This window comes from Anser anser (genome assembly GCF_964211835.1).
Source record: "Anser anser genome assembly, chromosome: 3".
NCBI lineage: Eukaryota > Metazoa > Chordata > Aves > Anseriformes > Anatidae > Anser > Anser anser.
In genome coordinates, this window is record NC_139722.1 from 118,126,350 (window position 1) to 118,152,910 (window position 26,561).

General features: G+C 40.5%; 1 protein-coding gene across 2 annotated transcripts in view; it reads right to left on the reverse strand.

Moving 5' to 3' along the window:
* The window catches only part of HAO1 (hydroxyacid oxidase 1), a 28,732-nt gene extending 2,489 nt beyond the window's left edge, over positions 1–26,243 (reverse strand). Inside the window, exons 1-6 of one of the 2 annotated variants that reach the window (XM_083828890.1) lie at positions 25,464–25,604; positions 25,040–25,102; positions 17,123–17,274; positions 5,838–6,093; positions 2,930–3,105; positions 1,784–1,875 (exon numbers count right to left, since the gene is read on the reverse strand). In XM_083828890.1, the coding sequence (XP_083685016.1) occupies positions 1,784–1,875; positions 2,930–3,105; positions 5,838–6,093; positions 17,123–17,234 (636 nt within the window). In that variant the 5' untranslated portion in view covers positions 17,235–17,274; positions 25,040–25,102; positions 25,464–25,604. Of the gene's footprint in view, positions 1–1,783; positions 1,876–2,929; positions 3,106–5,837; positions 6,094–17,122; positions 17,275–25,039; positions 25,103–25,463 lie in introns of both variants that reach the window. The other variant, XM_083828889.1, reaches the window with a different exon arrangement.
* Positions 26,244–26,561: the final 318 nt, after the last annotated feature.

Below are 26,561 nucleotides of genomic sequence, written 5' to 3' on the forward strand. Positions count from 1 at the left end.
TTGAAAGTACAGTTTGTTTTTAGATTTGGATTAAAATTTTCTTGAAGTTTGGCACTTGCTGTAATTTTTCCCCTCCCTTTGGTTTTGCTCTCTTGCCAAACATATTTTGGATCTATTTCCATATACAGAGACCACTTTCTACATCCTGACAAACTGTACCAACATTAAAGTGCTATAATAACTAAAGTATGATGCAAACCATAATTAAAACATAGATTTCCTCAATGTGTAACTAGACACTAGAAATATTAACCAGCTCGGGTTCAGCTCACGTTCTGGAAAGCCATGAAATTGTTTCAAAAGCAGAAACACTTGCATGTTCCAATACAGATATTTACATTATGAAAACTGCATTGTGAAATAGTTCTTTGTAAGATGAAATCCAGTGAACATGCCAGCTTTGATAGTGCTTTCTCATCTGCACAGTGAACAGTGTTGCAAAGGAATAACTCAAAACAAGTAGTTCACAAGTTTAATTTGTTCTACTTGGCAAAAAATAATAATTCTTTTCCTTGAGTTCTCATTTTTCAAAATTTGTTTCAATATCCTTATATATTCTTGCTGTTGGGTTACCTCACACAGACTTGCCCAAGATTTTTCCAATACTCTTGGTAAAATTGAGGCATACATTCTTAAAAGGTGACAAGAAGACAAAAGTTAAAGATAAATTTATTTCAGAAGCCCACATGGGCTTCACGTGGGTCCACTTGAAGACCTCTGAAGAATCAGCTGGTGAATGAAATCAACTGGGGAAATCCTCAGCTGCCCCCAAGGAGAAAAGTAGAAATACTTCAGGGTAATAAGGGGGGACACCATTGGGCCTGCAGGGCAGAACTGCTAAAACTTCACATACAAAACATCCCACAGTGGAAAAGGGCTTACCTGTCCTCTTCTCCCTCCAGAAAATCCTCATGGAAAACAGGAGGTTTTTCATCAAGGGCACATTAAGAATACTGAAACAGTCACGTCTGGGCTTTGATTCTCCTCCCATTCATTCTCTCTTTACTTGTGCAGCTTTCTCACACCAAATGAAGCATAGTGAGTGATGACTGGAATTTTGAGGGTTTTCCTTCAACCTGAACACAACCCTTTTCATGTTCATTTACTTCTTTCATTTGTGTCAATTGAGAACTTCTCAAATCCCTTTTTACCTTTGGAAGATGTACAGGGTAGCATGGCAAGGAAAAGGAAGAAGGAAAAAACCTGTTATTTAACCACCCTGTACCTTTTCCAAAGGTGAAAAGGTTTGAAAGGAGAAAAAGGGAGAGTTTCCTTCTGTCTTTAGCTGTTCTGTAACTTAATTTTTCATAAATCTCTGGAGAATATTAAAAGGGAATAACATCTTTAGTACAATCTTTGGTGTTCTACAAACTGCAGCAAAGGGTTTCTAAAGGAATGAGGAAGAAATAAAAGAGGAGACTAGAAAAAAATATATTCCTAATTTCTAACAGCGTAACTGCCAATAATATGCTATCTGAAATTGCTCCTCTGGATTCCCATGCTGGCTACTGCAGCCAGGATAGTGTACCCAGGTAGCTTGAAGAAAGTCACATGTAAACCCTCCAGTGATTTTTCAATTGATCTGGCAAAGGGAAGGCTGGTTCTAACTCTAAGTATGTTGTGACATACTAAAAAGAAGGAAAGAGGGGGAGACAGACTCATGGGTTAAAGCATGCAACAGATGTATTTACAGTTTTTTTCCTCCAGCTACCATGTATTCAGAGGAAGAAAACAAGAAGCCAAAGGCAGAGAGAACTTGTTGCATATTGGCACCAGTACTTACAGTTGCAGGGACTCCATCAAGCTGTCGTGCTCCATGATTTGACACCAGGATACCATTTACCCCAAGCTTTACAGCTTCTTTAGCATCATCAGCTGAAGAAAAAAAAAGTCATAATGAGAAGATACTCCTTTCCAGAACTGGGAATGCAACATCATGAGGGAAATTATGGCATCAGTGGCATCAGTTAAAAAAATAAAATAAATTGCAAGATACTGGGAAACCACTTAGGGCTTCATCCTTCCAAATGCTCATCTCAACACAGAATAACAGTTTTGTCTTTAAGCAAAAAAACTAGAAAGGTCACTTGAAATACTGGAGCAGAATATTTTATCATTTTCAGCTAACAGCCATTTTGATGGCTTTTTATTCTCTTTTCTCTGTCCTGGAACACTCAGTAAAATTCTTTTGCTAAATGATTTTCTCAATGCCATAGTTATCAATAAGATTGCAGTAATAATCCATAGTAAATGAAGCTGCTTTACCATCTTCGGTGCTCTTTTGACAGAACAGATATCCAGCTTTCCTTTAAGTAGCACACAACTCAGATTAGAGTTACGGTTTACAAGTGCAAGTTTGATCCTCCTGACTATGTGATTTCAGATACAACTGATGTTATACCAACCTATCAAACTTAAGTAGAATTATTGTTTATTATTATTATTATCCAGGCCTGATAAGCCACAAACCTTGACCTGTACCTTCAACCAGCAAAATGCAAAATCCCCTTCTTTGACTTTTCCCCAGACAGGAACACTAAGTTAAGTCCCTGCTGGTCAACAGGAAGAAAAACCTGTCTGCTTCAAAGACTACCTTCCACATGGAGGAGCTCGTATACAGAGGCAGCACAATAATCACCCTCCCCATTTCCCATTGCACTGAACCTACCCAAAATGGATGAGCATTTGGTGATACCTGTCACCTTCCAAATACTAACCATACACAAAGAAGAGTTTTTTCCCTACTTTGCACAGCACACAAATATGAACATATATACCACCATATTTAATGTCAGTAAAGCAGATGCTTGCCATTGAAAAGTAATACAATTCTGCAGAAGTGCCAGCAGCAAAAGCACTTTTTACTCCCTGGTGCCTACACAAGAAAGAGCACCTTGCCTGCCTCATAGAAAGCAGTAGAACTACACACCCCTGAGGATTCCTTTCGTGACGATGGGCAGTGAGGTCAGCCCTCGAAGCCACTTGATGTCCTCCCATTTGACACTTGAATCAATTGCCTCGGCTACATAGACAGCCAGTCCACTATTTTCTCCAAAGTCTTTTCCTGAGGAGAATGCCAAGCTGTTGCTTGTAAAATTTTTTAATCTAAAATGACAAAAAGCATAGAAAAATAGTCTGAGAAATATTCACTGGAGTCATAAAAATATTAGTGCCGGCATTCAACACACTTGTGCTAACTTGTGTTGTATTGTAGGGCAGGAGCAAAAAAGCCTACCCCAGGATGTTGTATCAGGGTCTGTCAAAGTCAAGATCTTTGGCTGGCAAAACATTCGTTAACTTTGTTGCAAATTTCTTTGGCCCAAGGCAACACTCCTAATGTTTTTGAAGGAAATAGAATAAAGTCCAAACTCTAAAGGTTTGGCATCAAATCCACGATCAGGAGGGAAAACCCAATGAAAAGACTAATTTAGGGTTTGGGCCCAACCATCTATCCTGCTATAGACCTCACATGCAACATTGGACACAACCCTTAGCCACTCCTTTTGCCTAAGTTTCCCACCATAAAATAGGAACAACAGTATCTCCAGGAGCATCTGGAGGATATCTGTGATATATGATATGATATCACATATCTGTGAGGATAAATGCATCAGAGACTGTGGGCCATTCAGACTCTTGAGCAGCAAAGGCTACATGTACCAAGAGAACATCGATCTTTCATAACATGATCCAGGACCCACAGACGTCAAGAAGTGCACCTCTACTTACCCATATCTGTAGCAGAAATGCCCTTAGCTTTCATGTCGCAAGTATTTTCCTGCCATTTCCTCCTTCCCCCCTCTAATCCAGGGGATTCAAGCACTGAAGGGAATAGGGAAATGTATAGATGGTAGAGGAGAAAAAGGAAAGGAAATTTTCCTAAGTTCCATGAATTAGATGGAACTGCATGAAGCCTTGCAAAGAAACCAGAATTTTCATCAGGCTGACAAGACCAACATCCAGACAGTTCCTCTTGTGTACAATTCATCTTTTTTTTGTACATTTGCTTGTAAAATGTAGGGGAACAAAGCTCATATGAAAACATTAGCTATTATTTGCTCTTTAGCACCAAATCAATCTCATCAGTTCTAGGAATCAAATGGTAAGTACCAACCCCTGGCATCAGAGTTCAGTCTGACTAGACAAGGCAGGAGAGGAGGAAATGAGGGTGCGCAGAGAAATTGAGTGCCCGAGTGCTCACAAACACCAAACCACCATCAGTGACACCAGTACTACCAAGGACACCTCTGTTCCACACCAGGCTGATTGCTCTGTTCTTTGGAAATTGCGTGTCATTCCATGTTGTGCTATTTTATACTCATATTCCACATTTTGGGAACACACACTATTTTTTCACGGAAACTGGCTAGTTTCACTGCTGATTTCATGCCTGTAACAAGCAACATTTCACATGGGTTTTCTGTTCAGCTCCAAGCAAAGAAGAAAATGAGAAAGGAGCAGGCTCTCAGCAAGATTCAGCTTTTCAGCTGTTGGTTTGTGAAGGGTGGGGTACCCAGAGAAAAACAGAACCATGGATAAGATTATATAAATAACTGTTGTTTTTCTTGGACTGTGAAATACAGATCAACACTTGAATGAATGTTGCCTTACATACATTTCTGAGCACAATGGCACCTTGTTGTTGCTTTGAAACTTTGTTGAAAATCTGAAGCCAAGAAAAAGTTATCACATAACTAAGCAGAGCCCCACACTAGAGAGTTTCACCACCAACTCTGCAACAAAACACTGACTGAGAGTCATTCTGAAATCTGAAGGAACTTTAACCTTTAAAGATTACTTCAACTTCATATTATTGCATATGGTTCAATCAAACAAAACCTTGTTCTTGGTGGGTCAGGTGGGGTCAAAGTGTTTCCGAAATTCTCTATTGCTTTTCTCAAATATTTTTTGGGTTATTTGACTCTCATTCAAAAACTGTTTAACTTTAACCCCAGGCCTTAAAATGATACTGTCCCTAAAAAAAAAAGCTCTTTAAAATACCTTCTCCTCGGGTAAAATGACAGTGTGTATCAACAATGCTTTGTCAATCACGGATCTATAGCAGGATTAACATGTGGGGCATATACATACCAGCGTACTACATTTTAGTGTCAGGTTTGTCAGGGATTTTTGTGTCTTCTGGTGCTTTTCTCATAAGATTGTACTTTAATATAGAAATCAGAGGCAAAGTTAAGGCTGTTCTGTCAGTCTTCGCTATCTCATATATTAGCTTCAAGGACTGGCATATAGGGGGGGGATCTGACACCCCATGTTCTGGAGCTTTGTGTCTCCAAGGTGAACAATCGGATTTATTGTGCAGTCCCATGGCTTACCTTTGAAATGAGTATTATGAAAATGAAGAACCTTGGGATGTGATTTTGTATTTCTTGGTATGTTCATATTACATATGGTACATACATAGCATAACATAACAGTTAGAGGAGACATTGGAAGAGCACTTCGGATACATTAATAATATTCAAAATTAACTTTCACTCAGAACTCAAATCAATACTAATCTGCTTCAAAATATATATATTTTTTCTTTTTAATTTCAATTTTGTTTTCATTTCCAGATTCTGAGTAAGGGCAAACACAGTACTCTTAAAATATGTCATGATACTGCGGACAGTATCAGGACCTTGTAAGTACAAGATTCCGACAAGATTTTTAGCTCCATTTTGCAAACCCAAGTCCTGCACATCCCATTCATTCTTTACCCTTCCAGCCAATCTTTGGTTGCTACCACTGTGCCAGCACTTCAGCAAGTATTAGTCAGGGTCTGTACAGCGTACCAACTCAAATGCTCATCCCACATCCCACCAGCAGGCACCTACCTGAGGTGGGGAGGAAGCTGGAACTTGTTTCGCACATCATCAATGCGCCTTCCGAGAAACGGCGTGTCCACCGTCACAAAGATCCCTTTGTAACCTGCTCTCTCCGCACGCTTCACTAGGGATTTGGTAACCTCCCGGTCCTTGTACACATAAAGCTGCAGCCAGCGAAGGCTGTCAGGAGCTGCTTCAGCAACTTCTTCAATGGAGGAGGTCGCCCAGGAGCTCAGCATCATCCCTGTCCCCATGGCCTGGCAGGCTGGAGGAACACAAGGTCATGTTCAAGACTGCCCCAAAACACAGAGGCTCCTCTAAACAGGAGCACTTGGCTCATGAGAGAGTGTCAGTGCATGTGATTTCACACTGCCTTTCTCCAGCGTGAATGTGCTGCTAGTCTTTCAGTGAATGCTATGTTAATAGTTAGCAGTTACTAACAGCAATGGGCTGCTGCGAGAGCTCTCTGGCTTATTCTCTGTGTTCATTGGCCTATTTCTGGCAACTGCTGTGTGCATGTTTGGGATGATTCCTGTTCCAATACTGGAAATAAAAGACATTATAATCAGAATAAGCCTAATCCCACATTACTAATTCTTCATCCTATGGGGAGCCTCTCTGTAAGCCTCTAGAGTCTGGCTAACACTCTTCAAGAAATTTTAGCACACATTTAAGGACATACTCGCATACACATAGTCTTAAATGATCCAAAAAAAAATCATTTCGTATTTCCAGTTTTTGGAATGCTGCCACATTGGTGCAGATTGGCATTTTAGGACTATCATTGTCAACATTGCTCTTTAGTCCTCCTCGCCATTGCCACATGAGCACCCTCGAGCACTTGCTACTTTTCCAAGTTTTTATCATAGCCTTTTGACTACTTTCTCCCACCCCCAAGATGTTTGCTAGCATTAAGCACACTTTTAATAAAGGCGTCTCCTAGGACTTTTCTGAGCAAGTGCCTGTTTTCATCCCTGCAGGGTATTTCAGTGTATAATAACAGAAGAGAGAAAGGACACAGTCCAGCAGGCAACCTTATTACATAGATTCGATCCTTATTTTGTCCAAGATCTCTTGTCTAGCAAGTGTTGCTGTTTTTATAGCTCTTGTTGATTATAAAAAGGAAGCCACTGGCCTCAAGGTTGAGGGCTTCTTATTTTCCACATAAGAACTTCCCACAGATGTAAGCCAAAAGCACCAGCTAAAGTGCATTGTCCCTCTCATATGAGTTAATATTGAGCTGTAAGGATGGTCAGTTTCACAGGGGAACATTTCAGTTTCTTGCATGCAATGCATGAAAGAATTTTATTTCCTCCCTGCCTGCATTTTTAGGTTGTTTTCCGATATCGTATTATGCTGAAATGTTAAAACATCATTCTGCTATTCATTCACCATTTCATGCAAATGGAAAAAACATCAATTTGTGAAGTATTTGTTTGTAAAACAGTGCAAGTTGGATAAGTGTATGTAGGTACACAGTACAAATGTTAACAGACTTAAGAAAAAGGGTGCTGTAGTACGTCTTAGCCGATAACAGATTAGGTAGCTAATCACATTTTCTCCAACTGAAAAACTGAAAAATGAGTTTGTTCCAACTAATCTTTGAACAGGGCTCCTATCTAGCTCCAAATCTTCAGAAGAGTGGTGGTAAACTAAGACTACAAAGCTAATGTTATGAACACTGTCACCCAGAGATCAGAGCCAACATGATGTTTAGATTCAATGCCTCTACAGGATTTTTTTGGTGGACATTTAAAGACTCGAGGGGGAACCTCCACTAGTGTTTCGTCTGACATCTTTGCGTCCTATCTCATGACCTAAAGGAGTGGGTCTCAACATACATCACCTGATCCTGCACATAAAGCTTCACTCTTCTGGAAAAGTAATAAAACTAAAAATAAAAATCTGGTCTTGCTGAAAGTGAGAGAAACATCCCAAGTGGCAGTTGCCATCCAGGAGTCCCTAAACGAGAAAAAGAAGATGTGCAGGTACACCAGACAAGTGATGTCCAAAAATCTCCACAGAGGCCAAAGGGATGGGAGTTCATACCAAATGTTATTTGCACTTTCCTTCTTCACATTCAATAACTGTACAGTGAAATCACTCCTGAGGTGTGGGCAGCCCCATGGTCAAACATCAGCAAACAATCCCCGATGGGGTCAAGCAGCTCAATGCTCTGTGCCAGCTACCTCCACAGGGTGATTTCCAAACTGGGCTGCACTGCAAACCAGCTAACCTCGTACAACTACATTTTTATGAATATATGACTTATTCTTTTAGAAGTAATCTATCACAATGTAAAATAAAGGAAATCATACTGTAAAACTCAAATATTATATGAAGCCTATTTTTCTTGGTCTACCGCAATACTTTTTTTTTTTTTTAAATGTAAATGGACCTCTGTTTCAAAACCTCATCTCCAGCCCATGAAGGCATTAAAAAGTGGTCTTTATGACAGCATTTTATTAAATGAGGATTACAAGTCTCAGAGTTGAAGCTTATGAACAGCTTTTTCAAACAAATTGGATAGAGCCACAAGGCAGCTTTCAGTCAGTGAAAATACCCATGCCTTCCCATGTCTTCCAGGTTTTGCTACCTCATGAAGAGCTGTAAACTGCTGAAACAACAGATTTTAAGGAGCAGCCTAAAGAAACATCTAACAAGCTTCAGAAAGTGCTGCCCACTTAAATTCACCTTCTGCTTCCAAACAGAAAAAAGGTATACATCACAAAAGACAGCATATAACACGAACCGATATAGATGCATCTGCGCTGTCCTAAGAGGAACTGAGGTAAGGTAGTGTTTTTCTCCCTCTGCCTACCCAAGAAAAGGTGCATTAGAAACCACCGATTTGTGTTGTATTTTCTTCCACAATCATTTGCAATTAGACTGCAACTTAATCAAAAGGCTAAGTGGGTCAAACTGTTGAAGTCTTTGCTGAATAATCCTCACAGGTCAATTGTTTTATAGTATTCTGTTGTCAATCAGTTGTTGTCAATGTATTGTATTGTATGTCAATGTATAGTATTCCGTTGTCAATGCATCTGTTGCCTAATTTATTAAGATTGATGTATCTGAGCAAATACAAGCATGTGCATATGGGATAGTCTCCTAGACTCCATTTGAAGTCAGTAAAGTGAAATAGTTAGAAGGTATAATTCTCCTCATTGGCTATAAAGGCAGCCTCTGGTGAATAGATTGCGTGTAAATGATTAAAGGTAGGTGAGTTGCGTCACACCACAGCCATCCACTTCAATCACTGCAATTTTTAAGTCATGTTCAATTATTCTTGCTGCTGCTATATTTGCTTGACTACAATATACAGGAACAAAAATCTGGACTGAAATAAGGTATAAATATTAACTGACTCAAAATACAATCTGATTCAGTGGAGTAAAAGGAAACAACTGACCAATTTAAAATTCCAGGCCTAGCTCACACTAGTAACTAATAAAAATAATAATCCTTCTGCACATCTTAGAGGGGCTGTGCTGGAGGGCACAAGCTTTCCATGGTGGAACATGCACAGACCTAGCAAAGAACCAAAGGGCTACAATGTGGAGGGTTTTGATTAGTCTCTTTAAAATTACTGGAAATAGTCCCCTCTCACAGATTAAGTACCTAGAAATAAGTTTCTTCTGAAGAACCCACTGAATGCCTAAAATCCTGCTCAGATCAGCTGTGGTGGTTTGTCACAAATCCCATTACAAGTGATTTACTCAATCAAGTCCATTAAGTGATGCTGAGAAACAAGGGAGCAGCATTCCTTTTGCTCTGTCAAATATGAGTTCGTGAATGAGAGGGAGGGGTTACTAACCCAGCAATTGCAAAACTCTCAGATCAGATAAGGGAAAAATGTAAATGTTATGGTTCAGTTTGTCTTTAGGTATCCTTTTATTTCTATTCTTACTTTTATTCTGAACATATACCGCCCTAAGGACACAAGAACAATTGCAAAAGCAGAAATGGAAATAGAAACCCCACAGTATATTCAATGAATAGATTTTAAACACAAAATACCATATCCTTTCAACTTACCTGGATATATGGCAAAAGAGAAGGTAACACTTTCATCTTATTTAAGATTAGATTTTTGATGAAAATCAAAGTTCAACTATCCCAAATTAGGTTATGGAGTTTTCATAAGAGTGTACTCACAAAATTCCTCCCTCATTCTACTTTTAAAGTTAACCACTCTCTGGTAAAGCACCAGCTCAACACATATATTTTGGACATCCCTGGAGGTCTTTAAAAGACGTTTAGGTAGAGCTTATTGATATGGTTTAGTGGAGGACTTGTTAGTGTTAGGCCAGAGATTGGACTAGGTGATCTTGGAGTTCTCTTCCAACCTGAATGATTCTGTGATTTTTCACGGTCAAATTCAAAGTCTATGCACACAAAATTTTTCAAAGTTTTGGAGATTCCAGGTTTCAGTTTTAGTTGACCTACATTTGTACCTTGATCATTTTTAAGGTTTTGACAATTTTGTAGGCTTTCAAAAATATGATACATAGCCTCAAAGTATTACCAGTTTTTTCCCTACCTCAAATCAGGATTTGGCAAAATATACTTCTTCTTACATACGTAACTGCAGTTGAAGAAAACCGAAGCAGTTCATTTCCTCTAACAACTATATTTTACATTTCAATTTAGGGGTGCTGCGAATACTTAAATTTACTGTTACAAGTCAGTCCTAGATCCGTATTCCCACGGGAAACTTGCAGCAACATGTGACATTTGCCAGAGTTTAAACATCAGATTTTTTTAAACCAGCCTTTCCTCATGCCATTTCAGATAGCCTTTTTTTTTTTTTTTTTTAAGGTCATCTTTTAAACCCAAATCCTAAGCATTGCCCAAAGCATACATTTACCTTTGTACACACCACAGGTTTCCACTGAGGTCAGTGACAGAGCAGAAAGCATGGCATTAGGCACACACAGGAGGCTAGGGGGAGTTGTCAAGATCAGGATGATAAAGCTTTAAGTTCTTTGTACTCCACCTTAGTTCAAGGCCAGATGCACCTCTAATTGGGATATGATAGGGTGCTTAAGAATGAGGACCTCCACAGACTTTGCTCCACAGCTGCTTTGCACGGGCACAGGTGCCTCAACCCCATTGCCACCTGCCCTGAGCCTCTGGACACACCTGAACTGAGACACAAGGACACTTATTTTCATTAAGAAAGATAAACCCAAACCAAACAGGACTGTCTTCTTTCTTGAGGAATTCAACTGAACTATTTTACGTAGCAACAAATCAAGGCTGACCATGGGACAGGACCTACTTGTGAAATCCTCAGGAGAACAGAGCAATAATGGTGGGACACTGGAACAGGTGGCCCATGGAAGTTGTGGATGCCCCATCCCTGGAAGCATTCAAGGCCAGGTTGGATGGGGCTTTGGGCAACCTGGTCTAGTGTAAAGTGTCCCTGCCCACAGCAGGGGGCTTGGAACTAGATGGTCTTTAAGGTCCCTTCCAACCCACACCATTCTGTGATTCTATAATAATGTTTCTCAGCCCTTTTTTCATCTTTAAACCATGTCTCCTTTCTAACTCTGGTGGGATATCACTACATTAACTGATATGGAAAAGGTACAGAGTTTATTCCTGTGGGCAACCCAGAGGCAACACACCTCAGTGGAAAGCACTGGAGAAGATCCCAGTTTAACCTTTTGTGTTTTGTCAGGGTTACCTTCCTTGTATGGAAATGGTAAATCTCGCTGGTTTTCTCTTGCTCTGCAAGTTCCCATTGTTTGCCTTTCAGGGGCATCTCAGAAGCACATCAGCCAAAAAGCCCCACTGTGGTCATTTTTCCCTGAATCCACTGTCCCCATGTTCGGGGCCAAAGGATAAGTTTGGGATCAACATGGTGTCCTTTTGGCACAGTGGTATTTCTCAAGAGAAGTAGCTATGTTCTTTGAGTTGCATCTCCTAAGAAACAGAGTTGTTTAAAGTACTTAACATTGCTCTCTTGACGAAACACACTTGGCTGAGAAATCCCCTGCCCAGACTTACCTCACTTATCCCTTTCAAAACTCTCTGTGCAAGTTGGGCCTACAATTTGTTGACACAACATTTTGTCAGCTGGGCAGGAAGGCAGCAGGAAAACACTCTTCCAGGTCTGAAGGTCTGTCATGCCAGAGCACCTGTACAGAGTTGCACCAGAAAGTACCCTGGCCATACACATCTCTGGGGGGAGTCAGGGTCAGGTCCCATGTTGTCCCACATGAATATTTTCCTTTCAATGACTCTGTGGAGTAGCCATGCCCTGAAATTTATTTTATTAGATCATATAAGTAGCAGGTTAGAGATGGGTGCAAAGTCCTGCTCACCTGTCACCATGGGGCTGAGCACAAAAAACAGTAGATCACAAAATCCTTTGCTCAAAGTCATGGGAACATCAGATGAGCACAAGGAACCTGAACTCGGATCTTCAGCAGCATTAAAGAAACAAAAAGCATTTTAGAAGCCTGTTAAGAGCCAAGGGAACAAAGGTATTGATCCAAGTCTAGGTGAAAATGATAGAGTTAACAGTAAGTAAACAGGTGGGAAAAAAGCTTTTCAGCCAGTATTCCTCTTCTCCATTTGGCAAAGCAGACTCTGCAGATGCATCACAGGTGATGGTGAAATCCTTCTTGAGTCAGCAGTAACTCAGAAAGCTGTTTGAGAGCAATCGCAGAGTAAACAAAATCATCAGACCTGAACAACTACCATTCAACATTTTTGAAAGATCTGGCCAAGAAAACAATCAAGCTGTTCAGCCCGATTTTCAGTAAATCTAAGAGAAGTCAGGTACTGCAATACCGCTTATGGGCTAAAACAATAGAATACTAGGTAGTCAGTAAGCATTAAGACAGCATTATGCAATTAGCATCACTATATAACAATAGAAATCTTGATAAAATAATGCTCCATATCTGTTCATGATCAACTGAGATTTCAAAAAATTGCTATTTCTTGCTAAGCAGCTGGATAATGCACAAGATTTTGTTTCAGTGTACTTAAAGGTGGGTCCTATTTACAGGACCATAAGTGCTACTGTACTCATGGTGAGTACATGTACTCATGCGTGAGTACAGACAGAAGATAACATGGGGATCACTTTGGTTTGCAAGCACATCATGAAGTCAGGATGGAAATGAATGTCTTTGCATTGAGGAACAGTGAATATTCCAATGGACAAATGGGAAAAAATAGGAAAAATTCTGCTGAAAAGTATTTAGAGAACAGCCCTTTGCTCTTTAATGGTGGCTAAGATTATTCATTGAATTTGGCAAATATTTTTTAAAGAAGCTGAAATTGGAGTGGGAAGGACAAGAAAAATTCACCAAAGTCAAAATGTCATGCATTGATATTTTCAAAATGGAAATGTTTTCTTCTGAGCTAACACTTTTGTTTCAAAAGCGAGCTATGGTTAAAAGCATTAGCTAGTAGGAAAGTGAAATAAAACATTGCCTTTTGGATCAAATTAAACATTTCAGTTAATCCAAAACAATTTTCCTCCCAATTTTTCAGTTTCTACTGAAAAGGAAAATCCTGTATTTGGAAAATTGCCACAGATGAACTACAACAAAAATGCTAGGGAATATACTTGAAGCAAGCCCTGAAAAAAAAAAAAAAAAGGGAATAACTTCTGCCAAGGTCCATGAAATTGTTTAAAGTATGAGAAAGCACTCAATAAGGAAGGACTCCATGTCCTTTTAGATATGTCAAAGAAAACTGACGAACAAACTTATTGCAGCCAGTACGGACTATATATATAAAGTCTAGCTAACAAGTATAACAAAATCCAACCTCTGGAATTTGAAGCTATACAAGTTTTGACCGTAATTACAGCTTATACTGTTCAGAGTGGAGTTAACTTTTGGAGTAACTTACAAATATTGTGTTCAATTGCCTACCATCAGGAAATTTTAATATCACAATTCAACTTTTTTCCCCCAAAATAACCTTTACTAATGAAACCGAATTGTTGATGAAGGTGTGTTTAAGGCAAGTGGCCAGACTTTGACCTATTTTAAGTCAGACACATGCTCCTTTACACCAGTGTGGTCATTTGTGGAGGAGCCTCCCTCAAGGAGAAACAGCAACTCCCCAAAACACAACTCCTTCCTGAAGCAAGGGGTCCGCAAAGGAAGTTTTACCTAATGAGAGACAGCATGACATCGATGCCCTTCTCCCCAGAGAGGACATTTATGCAGCAGCCTGCAGGCAAACACACTGGAAGAGCAGAACAGATCAAAGCACAATGCTGTTGCTTAAGGGAAGTCACTGGTAGGACTAGACATTGCTGATGAAATACAAAAACAGGGGAAAAAAGGTTGCTATTTCTACCTGCACCACCCTGTTCTGTAGGTGAAGATGACGCGAATCCAAGATCATTTCCTGAGGTTCAATCCCAACCCGGCAGCTACATTTCTTATGGCACCTGCCCAGGCACACGCACATAAATGCACTGTGGGCGCTCCTCTGGGCAGCTGCTGTGCCCCCCAGTGAGAGTCAGGATGCATAATGCCTGGTCCTACAGCTGCTCAAGCCAGAAGGAGACAAGGCTCAGACCACGCTGTGCTTTGTAAGGGCCGTCACAACAGCTGCATGCATTGTTCCCTATACACCTGAGGTGTATATTCAAGCTTACAAGTACATAGTGCTTTCAAAAAAGCCACAAGACTATGGATCAGACTTTCTTGACTTGCATAAAGCAGTGCAGCTGAAACAAAAGTGGATTTAAAGCAACCAACAGCCTGGCCACTTGTATTTCTGAGGTATCACTAAGTTTAAGAGAAGTTGGATGTAACAAAACCCTTGATCCCAAATGTCCCAAATTTAAGGGAAGCTTTAAGCCAAACGTGTACTTTACAGCTAATCCCTGTCATCTTATAAGGTCAAACCAAAAGCTTGGCATTAAATGCCCTGCTCCACCTCTAACAGAGCACAAAACTGAGGACTTTTTTCTACAAGATATGCTAATGCAACACAGAGGGTGTGATTTTAATTACACTGTCCTTAAAGTGATGAAAAATTTATCAACTCCCGAGGACATGTTTATTTGACCACATATTCAGACCATTGCCAGCACACTAAGCTCTCCCCTAGCTTGAAAATCCAGGAATATTAAATGCAATAATCATGTTACAGTTTGAAACTAAGTGCAAAAGAGTCAGGAAATTCCAAAATTAAGTTATCTACCACAACCATAACTCAGCCCTAGTAGTTAGCCTTATTTTATCACTCAACTCTATATGCAGTTATAGATTTATGACTTAAAATGCGGCCAAGCCATAGTATTGGTGGGTATTTTTGTTAAGAAAAATCTTGGGTTTTGTGTATTTCTAATCTCACTCTTAACATTGCATTAATGTGTTTGCACTTAACAGTATTATGCTTCAGAGTTTCCTCCCAGCATAACCTGGGCCAGAAATAATTCACAAGCATTGCCAAAGGCCAGGACAGCACTAACACAGCTGACAGGACGCTGCTTCTCCAACTAGTTTAAGGTATTCGAGCTCCATCGTGTGGAATGTGCCTGCACATACAATACGCATGCTATCTGGCTTCTTAATAAATCTCTTAGCAAAAAGAAAAAAACAAAAGGCATCCCCAAATATACTATAAATTAAAATAAGCCTCCTTTGGCAGAAAGGACAATTCAGATTGCTCCTTATTGAGAAGCAAAGTCTAAACTTTACAACAAGGTTGTGTTTGCTGAAGGCCTTGGATGACAATACTGAAGTGTTGCAGCTCATCACAGTGAACCTCCCAGCAATGCTGCATTTTAACAAGAATCAAGACCAGCTGTCACTGCAGGGCATATAATCAGACTCACTTCACACTAGCATTTGCTGCATTGGTCATGGAATTGCTGTTAAATTAATAGCTCATCCATGCACAGCACTACTTCTGTTTTGTAACTATTTCCATTCTTCAATGCTGGTAATGTACACCCTGATGCATTTGTATGCAGCAGGCACACCATGTGACCTCTTCTGAGATTGTCTCATTCTGCAACTTGGGTTAAGGAGTGAGAAATTTTTACATCTGAATTCTGTTTAATACCCCATTTCTCACACACTTTAAGGCTGCGAGCTCCACATCAGCAACCTCTGTGTATCATCTAGCTTGGAGGGGCCCTTATTTTGCTAGCTCCCTGGGATGTCCTAAAAAAATGCCCTATTTGAAGCAAAAAGTCTTGAGATAGGCAAGGGCTTCTGAATTTCTAGAAGCAAAGACATGGATGAGCACTGGTGTTCATAAAGTCTTGTGAAAGGAAGCATATCTTGTCATGAAAATATATACACATTTACATTTATAGAATGTATAAATATACAGATGTTTTCATTTTTTATTTTGATGACAAATGATATTAAGGATTCCTGCAGGCCTGTGAAACATCCATAGTTAGAGAAATCAAGTCACTCACACCATGACAGATGCTCTGGTGGAGTGGGCAAGGAGGACACCAAGGGGAGATTTCTGGCACCAGGTGACCCTTCAGCCAAGCAAAAAGTATCCAAAGCTTGCAAATTCAAGCCAGAAACAGGCAGCTTTTATTTATTTATTTAATTGCCATTTCTGTTAAAAAAAAAAGGTGATTTTTCTACCAATTCATTCCCAAAACAAGACCAAATGGCTTTCCTAAAAAGGTGCTGCCAAAGTAGTACAAAAGCAATCTGCCAGCAGTTGCAGGACTAACATAACGTAGTCATATTATTTAAGTACTGTAGTCTCTCGTAGCCCTAAAAAGATAGGGATGTATTTGTATTACAGAAGATCACAAAAATGTTTCTGCCAGTTATCCAGAAAGACACAATCTTTAATAGAAAACAGTTACAACAGAGAGGGCTGAAAAGACGACTCCTGGAGCCATCACACAGCTCCAGCTCACCCACAGAGGGACATCAGATGCTCTCCTTGGCCTCTTCCAGTTTGGTCACACAACCTGCTTCATTTCATGCCTCCCGTGTCTAGTTCTCCACGTTAATCTGTATTTGTAGTCTGTATTTGTTGTAACATGGACTAAAGCTAATAGCAATTTTTCCCCCTCCATTTTCACCTTTGAAAATTAAGTACTACTATTCTGATATGTCAGATTGCAACCACTGTTGAAGATGTTTGGGCAAAGCCTGTGTGTGCCTTAAGTCTGGGATCCAGATCAAAGTCACCTTCTTTACTGATGTCCTGGGCATCTACCTTTTCCTTCTGAAGACACAGAAACAAGTGCCCACCTGCTCCCTTCCCACCGTTTTTCTGTTTATTCAGAGATAAGAGGACTGCAGGGACGCTGCACAGTTTACCTTTAGCAGTAGCCACCTCTCCATCAGCGTGAGCCATGCGCTGCATAGCAGTTGCTCCAACGCAGACAGGCATGCTGATTTTCTGCCCTAAGACTGAAGTTGACAGGTCCATTACAGACACGTCCCTGAGCACCCGGGGGTACAGCTTCCATCTGACAAATAAATAAAATACCTGCATCACTGGAATTATAGTTCCTTAAGTACAAGAGCAGATTTTCCTGTTGTCAGGAGAAAACTGGTGAAAAATGGAGGGGAGGATGCTGCAACAAGGCACCAGGTAGGGGATTGTTGGAACAGAACATTGTGTGACCTGGAGCTGTAGAGAACCTGCAAAACGTACAAAGCGAGGAAGAAGCAGGCAAGAAAGGACCAAAATCAATAGAGGGTGAAAGTCAACAGAGGGTGAAAGAGGCAAAGATCCTTTGAAAACCATTGGCTGGTATCATTTGAAAGAAAAGATGGGAGCTGCAAAAGAACATTTAGTGAATCTCAGCTTCCCGGAAAACCTTGGGACAGAACAGGATGACAGAAGGTGTGCGGGAACAGAAGAAATTAGTCACCCTCTCAGCTCCCTCAGTTGTTTGCCTGATGGGCCAGGGAGCCAGAGGATACAAGATTTTTGGATAAAACTAGCCTGGCTAGCATTCTCGCCCCTTCTTGTCCCTGTGCTCTGGGTCTCTGCATTGAGAAAAATGAGCTGCCATACTTCTTCCAGTGGAAAACAGGTGAGCAGGATCACTGCCTTGGCTTTTCTCAGCTCAGAGGGCTGCGAACATTCTCTGCATTACGTCTTTGCTGGCACCTTTTGAGAGCCGCTAGGCCTGGAGAAGCCACAACCCCAGCAGACACAGGCTGCTGTGCATCACACGCTTAGTTGAAAAGTAACTGCAGCCCCAGGAGCAGCCCATCATACCACAAAGATTTGAGATTTCCAGGAAAAGACCAAATGCAGCCACTGTAATTTGGTACAGGAAAAGACCAAGTAGCACAATTACTTTCCCAAGAGACTAAATTACAATCTAGTCCTTGAATGACTTGACCCTGAATCTGCTCAACTGTTCCTGACCTTGCTTTGCTTCCAGTGCATCCACCAGAAACCACACCAACCCAGGGCTTCATTCTCCTTGAGCCTGGGTACAAATGGAAGCTGACTCCAAAAGAGAACTAAAACACACACAACACATCTGAATACGCAGTCAGGCTGGACATCACGTTTGGACACAAAAATTTATCTCCTCCTTCCTGCTCCCAAATGGGGGCACAACAGGCCAATGAACCCTGTCACAGGGTCAGCTAGACACCACTGGCAATATCCAAACCTATGTTAATATGGCTGCGTTCATGGGAGTACCTGTGAAAGTGGACTTTTTCTCATCAACCACGTAACGTCACAGTGCAGCCATTGTTAGCACAAGCCACAAGAGGGTGTGCATTAGCAGGTGCTGGCTCTCAGGGGTGTGCTCTGAGCAAGGTCCAAATGTTCTCTACAAGCAGTAATTGGCTCTGCATCAATGTCTTACTAATGCATCCTTCTCTCTGAAAGACTGCACTTTTAGATGACTGCTATTGAATTTTAATTAAAGAAAATAATTAAAAGCTTAATCTCTAGTACTGCTGAACCTGACTACCTGCTCAGCACTAGAATGCCTGAGGGAGACGGGTACTATTATTATTAGCATGAAGAGAGCAACCAGAGCCAGTTATCTTAAGATCGTGCTCTGAGTAGCGGTCAGCTTGAGCTTGCATACTAAGCTGCAGGTTGGGGGTGGTTGGGAAGGGAGGAAGAAAGAAAGAAAAAGAAAAAGTCTTTTCATTTTATAGGAAGATCAATTTTCATTTCCATACAAAGCCTGAGACATAGCCAGGATGAGATCCGAATTTCTTATGCCATAAAGCACTGGGCCATGCTAGTTCTCCAGAAAGCGCTCCCAAGGGAGAAGGATGGTTATGATGCTTAGAAGAAGAGATGTAGTTGTGGGAGTCATCTGTATTATTCGATGCCAAGACACACACTGTAAGTATGTCTCCTCAGACTTGTTTTCATGCTTTTATGGCAGATTGTTATTTTTTAGGGGAGGACAGGCTGAGGGTGGGACAAAGAAAACATGACTTTTTTCCCCTTCTTCCTGATCTTCATTCCAAAGGCTTTCTCCCAGCTCCAAGGCATCTTTTCCCAGCAAATACAAATTCATTAATAATCTCACTCAATTTTACAGACTAACCCAAAAGCATAAGGACATGAAATATCTTACCCTTTTCCAGCCACCTAGTTCTCAGCTGTCCCTGACCTGTAGGATTTTTTTACCTGGTGCAAACAACTGCCATTTCAAAGCACACATTTGAGTGTCAGTCCTGGAGAACAAAAATTTCTTTAGTTCTTTTAGCTCAGAAAAGAAGCAGAAAAAGTCCCCTATCTCCCCCCAGCAGTGTATACAAGAAAAATGATGCTGTTACAAGCAGTGATAAACGCTCTCCTTCCCACTCACCTTTACGTACCATCAAATAACTCTGTACACAAGCTTTTTTGGGGCCATCAGATTTATTAGCCCCAGAATTTAAACATGAAGTTTCTCCTGATTGCTTTTCTGGCTTCTCCTCTCCTTGCGTCTTAGTAGGTCACCTGCTCTAGACCAGCATCAAATCAATACTCATAACTGAGCACTTACTGGATCCCACAAATAACGCCAAAGGGATCATCATCTTAGTATTTGCTGCTTTTGTAAAGAGCATGCAGGTTTTATCAAATGTGGATTTTTTCAGCTGCGAGTTTACTAGACAACTGAAATTAGGTATTTTCTGGACAAGCCATAGGGATATACCCTTAACAGCAGTAAGCAAAAACCAAGAACATTATTTCCCAGTAACTAGAGCACACATTTGTTAGACTGCCACACAAGACATGCTTCCTGCAATGCTTTTGCTCATAGCATTTGCAAGATATTTTGTGAAGACCTTGTACATTTGTAATTTATCTTCTTGTCACCCACACCTTTTTAAGCAAAGCCCACACTTGCATGCTATAATCACTAATTGTAAGTTGCTGCGTCTTTCTTCCCAGCTGGTGGCTGGGAAGTGCTGCACTGGGGAAGGTAGTGAGCTCTCCCAGTTCAGACAACTTCAGCTGAAAGCTGTTTTGAAAGAAGGATGAAAGTGAAGGGGGATTAATGGGCTTTCCCTTTTCCCTCCCTGTTCAGAAATTTCAGAATGTAAATTATCCTGCAGTTGAGTAAGATAAAGAGGAGAGCACTCATTTTTCAGACTCTTTCAGCTTTGAAAAACTGCTGAAATTTTCAAAACGTAGCACACTTTTCAAGCAGCTGTTCTCATTTCTCTTCTGAATTCATACTAAATAATTCCTTCACACTGCATTGCTAGCAGTGTGCTTGGGAAAGGATGCAGTGTTCAGGCAAAGGCCCCAGCCCAGCTCCAACCCTCTTTGATAACCTTAATCTCCCCTACAACTTCTACTTCCCATCACAAGGGGCACGTACTATTGCTGCACAAGGCCAAGCAACAGCTGCTTTTGCTTGAGGAAAATACATTTTCTCTACCGGGATGTCTCACCATCCACACAGCAATTCTTTTCAGAGCATGCTGAATCTGAGGTGAAAGACATTACAGAAATGTACCCAACCTGTTATTGCAAGCATTCCTTTCTTTTCCTCTCCCTGCAACTTGACATGCTTGTTTGACCCCAATCACATTCTCAGCCTTAATTTAAATATTGGTCAAAAAAAGCATGTGCCAAATCGTTTCAATGCCCTTAATACCTAGCTACAATATGATGGTACATTTACAGAAAATATGCATCAGTGCTGTCACTGATAAACAAGCTCCTGGTACACGACAAAAAAATGCAACTTCAAATGCCACTGGGAAGTCAGTGGCAAAACATGTCACAGCAGATTATCAGAAATGTATTCCTAAACACACATACTTCTACCCTCATTAAAATGCTGAAAGAGGTGATTTCAGATTGATTTCTTGAGAGCCATCAAGCCAAAGGCATCCAAGCCTTGTCATAAAATCTATTCTTTATTCAGGCCTGTTGCTTTCTTGACAACTTGAGTGCGAATTTAATCACGAGACAGCACAGTGTTGGAAGGACACATGGTGTTTTGGGACGGAGAACAAATGCAAGGTGAATAAAGTCAAATGCCATAGGGAATAATGTATGCTCTGACACCCTAAATGGCTGTCTCTGGCCTTAATGCCTCACTTATGCAAGTGCCATTTCCATTTCATTCGGAAACTGAATAAAAAATTATCTGGCCTTATCAGGAAAATGCTGATGTTGAAATGTAAACACCAGTTCTTCAATCCAACATCAAATCTCAGATAAACTGGAAGCTGGAGAAGAATGACTGTACCTAGTGTTGACTTCATCTTAAACTTTGGTCTTTTGGGGGCATTTTATACTCCAGTATCTAATTACAAGTCCAAACTACTTTAAGCTCCTGTGCTGTCAAAAGGCCAGGCCATTTGATTTTATCAAATGGATATGAATTGTGCTGTTCCAAAAATTGCATAGGCCATTCCAAAGGTATTGCATTATTTATCAACACAGCCATTCATTTGCTAGATCACTCCTTAGTAATAATCTATTTCCATTGTAAATGCAACCATTAAGTTGCCAAAAAAAATTAAGAGCTCACAAATTTGACTGATTTTTTTTTTTCCAGATAGAAACTGTCCTATCATTCTGTCTCACCTAAACAATCTTGCACCATGCATCACAAAAATACCGGCTAAGAATTCATGCTTTTGGTTCAATTTCATGTTTTCTTCTTTTCCATTTAAATACAAATATTTATACAGATACCTATAAATATTTAAATGCTATACTTTAAATCTTTAAACAGGCTGATCCCTGTGTCCTGAAACAGTATTTACTAAGCTTTTGACAGTAGAAATCAAAGTGAGATTTCTCTGGTCATTGGAAGCAAAGCTTTGTACTTCTTTCACAAAGTAATTTGACACTTTGTGATCTTTGTGAGTGTAAAGTCCATCTTACTTTATATTTACCCATGATCAGCACTCAGGAGCAGGGAGATAACCAATAACATGCTCAAAGGCAAAGACGATGCAAGTCAGGGACTGAATCCAGAGTGAGTAGCAGCCCTGCATCCATAATGGTTCGACCATGCTTCTCTCAGAGAAGCATCATATTAAAAACGAAGATTTTCGAAGTCGCTTGTGCTGAAGTTAGTCTTAAAATCTAAGATAACCTCAAGTCTTTATACCAAGTTTCACATCTCTAGATGTGCTGCAAGGAAGCCATTACACATGGCCTGAAATTGTTAACCACAGCATCCCATATGCTAAGAAAACACAAATACACTGTCACATGGGGTCCCTCAGCAGCTACAAGTAGGGACCACCGTTGCTATTGAGATCCACCCCACGGAGCACCATGCTCAACATGCTTCCACAGAGGTTCAACATCCCATTAAAGAAGGGAGAGTTCAGGGTTCACCTTCACAGAGGGGAAGGACCATCTGGCAGATGACTTCGGTTATGTTACCCTTTCTTACAGGAAGAGCTGTGCCAGTGCTGCAGTTATCAGAAACCAGTGGACAGCATGTCTTACAACAGTGACTGGGTTTTGGACTCTGATCCCAGCTCTCCCGCTGTTTTACTAGGTGGCCTTCAGCATGTCACTGCACTTGTCTGTGCTTGGGTCTATACAGAGAGAGAGAGGAGAAGTGAAATGAAGATAACAAGCATAGTTTTGACTTCAATATTTCTGGCCCATGCCATCTCTCTTTGGCTGTTGGTAAATTCTGTTTGATGATTTAATAGAGTAAATCCCATTTGTCAGTCATTTAGATTTTATTAACTGCCTTTTGGAAGGCATTTAAATGGTCTAGAGCAACTGCTGGAATAGGATCATCTAATACTCAGGCAAATGAACGGAGAGCAAAAACAGAAACACAGCTTCCACCTCCAGAACCACCCCCATTTGTAACTTCACTGCTGAGGAGGAGGAAGCCAGTACATGGGCATTTCAGTCACACCAAGATCTGGCAAATTTACATGCCCTCAGGCTGTTCAAGGCACTGCTAATTAATACCACCCTCAGTCACAGGCTCCCTGTGAGCTCTGCAGTTTTGAATGCCTAAAACCAGAGGCTGAAAATACAATGAAAGATTGCAGGAAAGAGGTGAATCCAACAGGTGACCAGGGTGATGCAAGGAGGCCTGTATGAGAGGAGTCTGCTCCTGCAGTGGGAAACAACTTCAGAGCAAAGCTGCTTTTATATCACCACTAACATCTAGCCCCACTAATACCAAAATGGCAAGTTGACATACTCATTTTTTCTTACCTGGTTTCCAAACAGATTAGATCCAACTACGATTCATGGTGTAACCATGATTAGCTCTAGTAGTCAGTAGTTAAAAAAAACACACTACTATTATAGTTTATTACCTCTGATCACTTCTTCTGAACGTGATTTTCTTAACATTTTATTTTATTCTTATTAGGGTAAATAACCTTTATAAAGCATCTGGAAACTTAAAAAGACTTATACCTTCAAAACCGCTGCTCCCTTTTTAACTCATTCTGAAATCCAGAAGTGTTCCCACACAACCCTTTCCTTTGTCAACAAAAACATTTTCATCTCCCAGGCGATTACAGACTGCAATAGGCTCAGAAAGAGATGAGAGCTCCATTGCAGCATCTCCTCAACTTCAGACACTGGGAACCAATTAGCTTGGTGGCCCCTCTTTTCACTCCCCTGGTGCTGCTGGTTTCCTTTCAGGCACCCAGCTCTGCCTGAGTGTGCAGGTCCCAACTCAGCAAGCTGCCTAGAAGTTAGCGCTGAAACTAGTAGCTGTCCTTCCTCTAACCCTTAGCTTATATTTCATTTCAAAGGCATAAAGCAAACAATAGCTACCACCACTGTAAAGTGATTTGAAATCCAGCTAGTGGCAGGTGCTGTGAGATGAAGGGGAATTGAGTCATACCCCATACGGACATGAGAATCCAGCCCAGTAAATTTCTCTACAGGCATGGGAACATCCACACCCCTTGAGTTTAGACTGAGCTCACTCAATGACTCTTCATTAGTGCCAACTTTAAATTTCTACCCTAGTCTGATGTTAAAAGAAAAAACGATGCTGAGTGATCCTAACCTCTCCTACAATGCAGCTTGTAACATCTGTCCAGGTTTGACATTTTTGTTTGAGCTCAAGGCAGAAACTATTAGCCATGCTGCCAGGATATGTGACATTTGTGAAAGTGAAAGAAAACCAAAGTAGGGAGGGAGAAAAACTGAAAATAAATTGGGAAAAATAGTTATGGTTTGTTAGACACAGCAGGATTAAAGACAAAGCCTTAAGAGATTAGTAAAAGACAAGTGCAGGGGAGTTAGATGTCCACACCAACAAAAGACAGTAACAGAAGGAAAGGGAAGTTAACACCTGCAAGTTTAAACAGTTTGACTGGGATCAACCAGGATGAGGTGATCAGCCCGCTGGCTGCGTTCTCTCCTTTCTGCTCTGCTGGGGATGATGCTCTGGTAGCAGAGCTGCAGCACAGATTCAGGGAATGGGGAGCCAATATAACACAAAGTGATTTGACATGAGTTTTGACACTCCTCCACTGAATCTGACAGGAAATGTTGCTTTACTCTGTGCTGACCTTGCACTTCTGGGACAAAGGGTTGAGTGATTTGAGGTACTGATGACAGGAGCCCAGAGCTATGGTCTGCAAGTCAAAACTGGTTTACAATAATACCTATCATTTACAATATTTCATGGTGAAGTGCTGACCTTTTGTTGGAAATCTCCTGAACAGTCAGTCACACAACAGCCACATAGTACTGAGCACTGGCTTTCAGAGCTTGCTCCAGAGCACACGGCTAGGATATGCTAGGATAGGCAGCTGCAATTTAGCAGTGTTGCACAGACTTACCAGGGAAGGCCACAAAAGTAACTCAGTTTAGGAGGTACAGTTGTGTTGAAACTGACTCGGGACCTAAAAAGTACAATAATACACGAATGCATTGCCTGTATTATAGCTTAAAATGTAGAAACTACACTTTCATCAGCTTATGAAATATTCGTTACACCTGGAAAGTTTGTTTCCTGAAACAAAAGAAACGTGGGTAAAGTTAAATCATGCTAGTGGATTTTTGGTACTGCTTTTTGATAGAAAATGTTAGGTAAAGGAAAAGAAAGGGGAGAGACAGATGTTCTGAGAAGGAATTTTGAGTCATTTGGCTAAAAATAAAGAAGTTTCAGAAAAAGCAAGTTTTGTTGACACAAAAAGAATATTGCACCACATCTACTAATAACACAGAACTTACGCACTCTACAACCTTAAATTATCCTCCTACCTTGAAAATGCTGCCACATTATCTGCTAACGTTTCCTGGTCATCCGCTCCAGATCGGTAATAATCATACACTGATTTGGGGAGAAATTTTTTAGCATAATCTTCAAAATCCGAAATACAAACTGGCTTTCCAGACATGTTTGCAGATCTCACAGGATAACTTTATTCCTACTTTCCACTCTTTTAAACTTTGTATTTCTGTCTGTAAATCATTAATGTGGGATCTCATCGAGATTTGACTTGCTTATCTATGCACAAAAAATATACACCAACTTCTTGTGTCATATTGGACTTCAGCACCCCATTTTATTTCATGTGGTGAGGTGAACCTAGAACATAATGGAAAAAGACTCAAAACTCCAGTAACAGGCAAGTACCATCTCTTGTGTATAACTATCGTCAAAAATATCCAGGAGACTGAAAAAAAGATACCTTTTATGTTCAAAGAACAAAATTCTGATTTAGTTGATTTATAAAAGCAGGTCTGAGCCTGGACTGGCATTTAGAACAACAGTTAACACAAGCATGTTTCTAGTTATTTCCATTAAAACTCCAAATTTTGAGCCAAGTTGCATAAACCCAGCTGTCACCCAGCTAGGACATTTAATATACCCTCAGGCAAGTAATTCCTGTTTTTTTAGGGTAATTCCACCTCCACAACCCAGAGAGCTCTATTCTTAGAATGTTATCAAGTCATGTGCAGTCGCCAGCTTCAAATAAAATTAGCTTACTAGAGGTGATACTCATCCAAAATACAACATTAAGATTTCTTGATTTAATTTTCATTTAGGATTTAACAAATACCACATATATACTTTGTTTGGAACAGGTATACAGTATTTGTTTGATAGGGAAAACTTGCAGTTATATCATGTGTATATAAAACTCAGTTTTCCTCCTGCACACTTGAATTATTAACAATTATTTTTAAGAATAAAAAAACAGGTTTGGGGGAGAATACAGAAATTGGTCCCTTTTTTGGAAATACTCTCTAAAGCACAGTATAAAACATGGCAGAGCTTTGCAACAAGCACAGGAACAAAGCAGCATGCACTGTGGTCACCAAAGCCCAGCACACACCTCTGTTTCTGTCTACAGT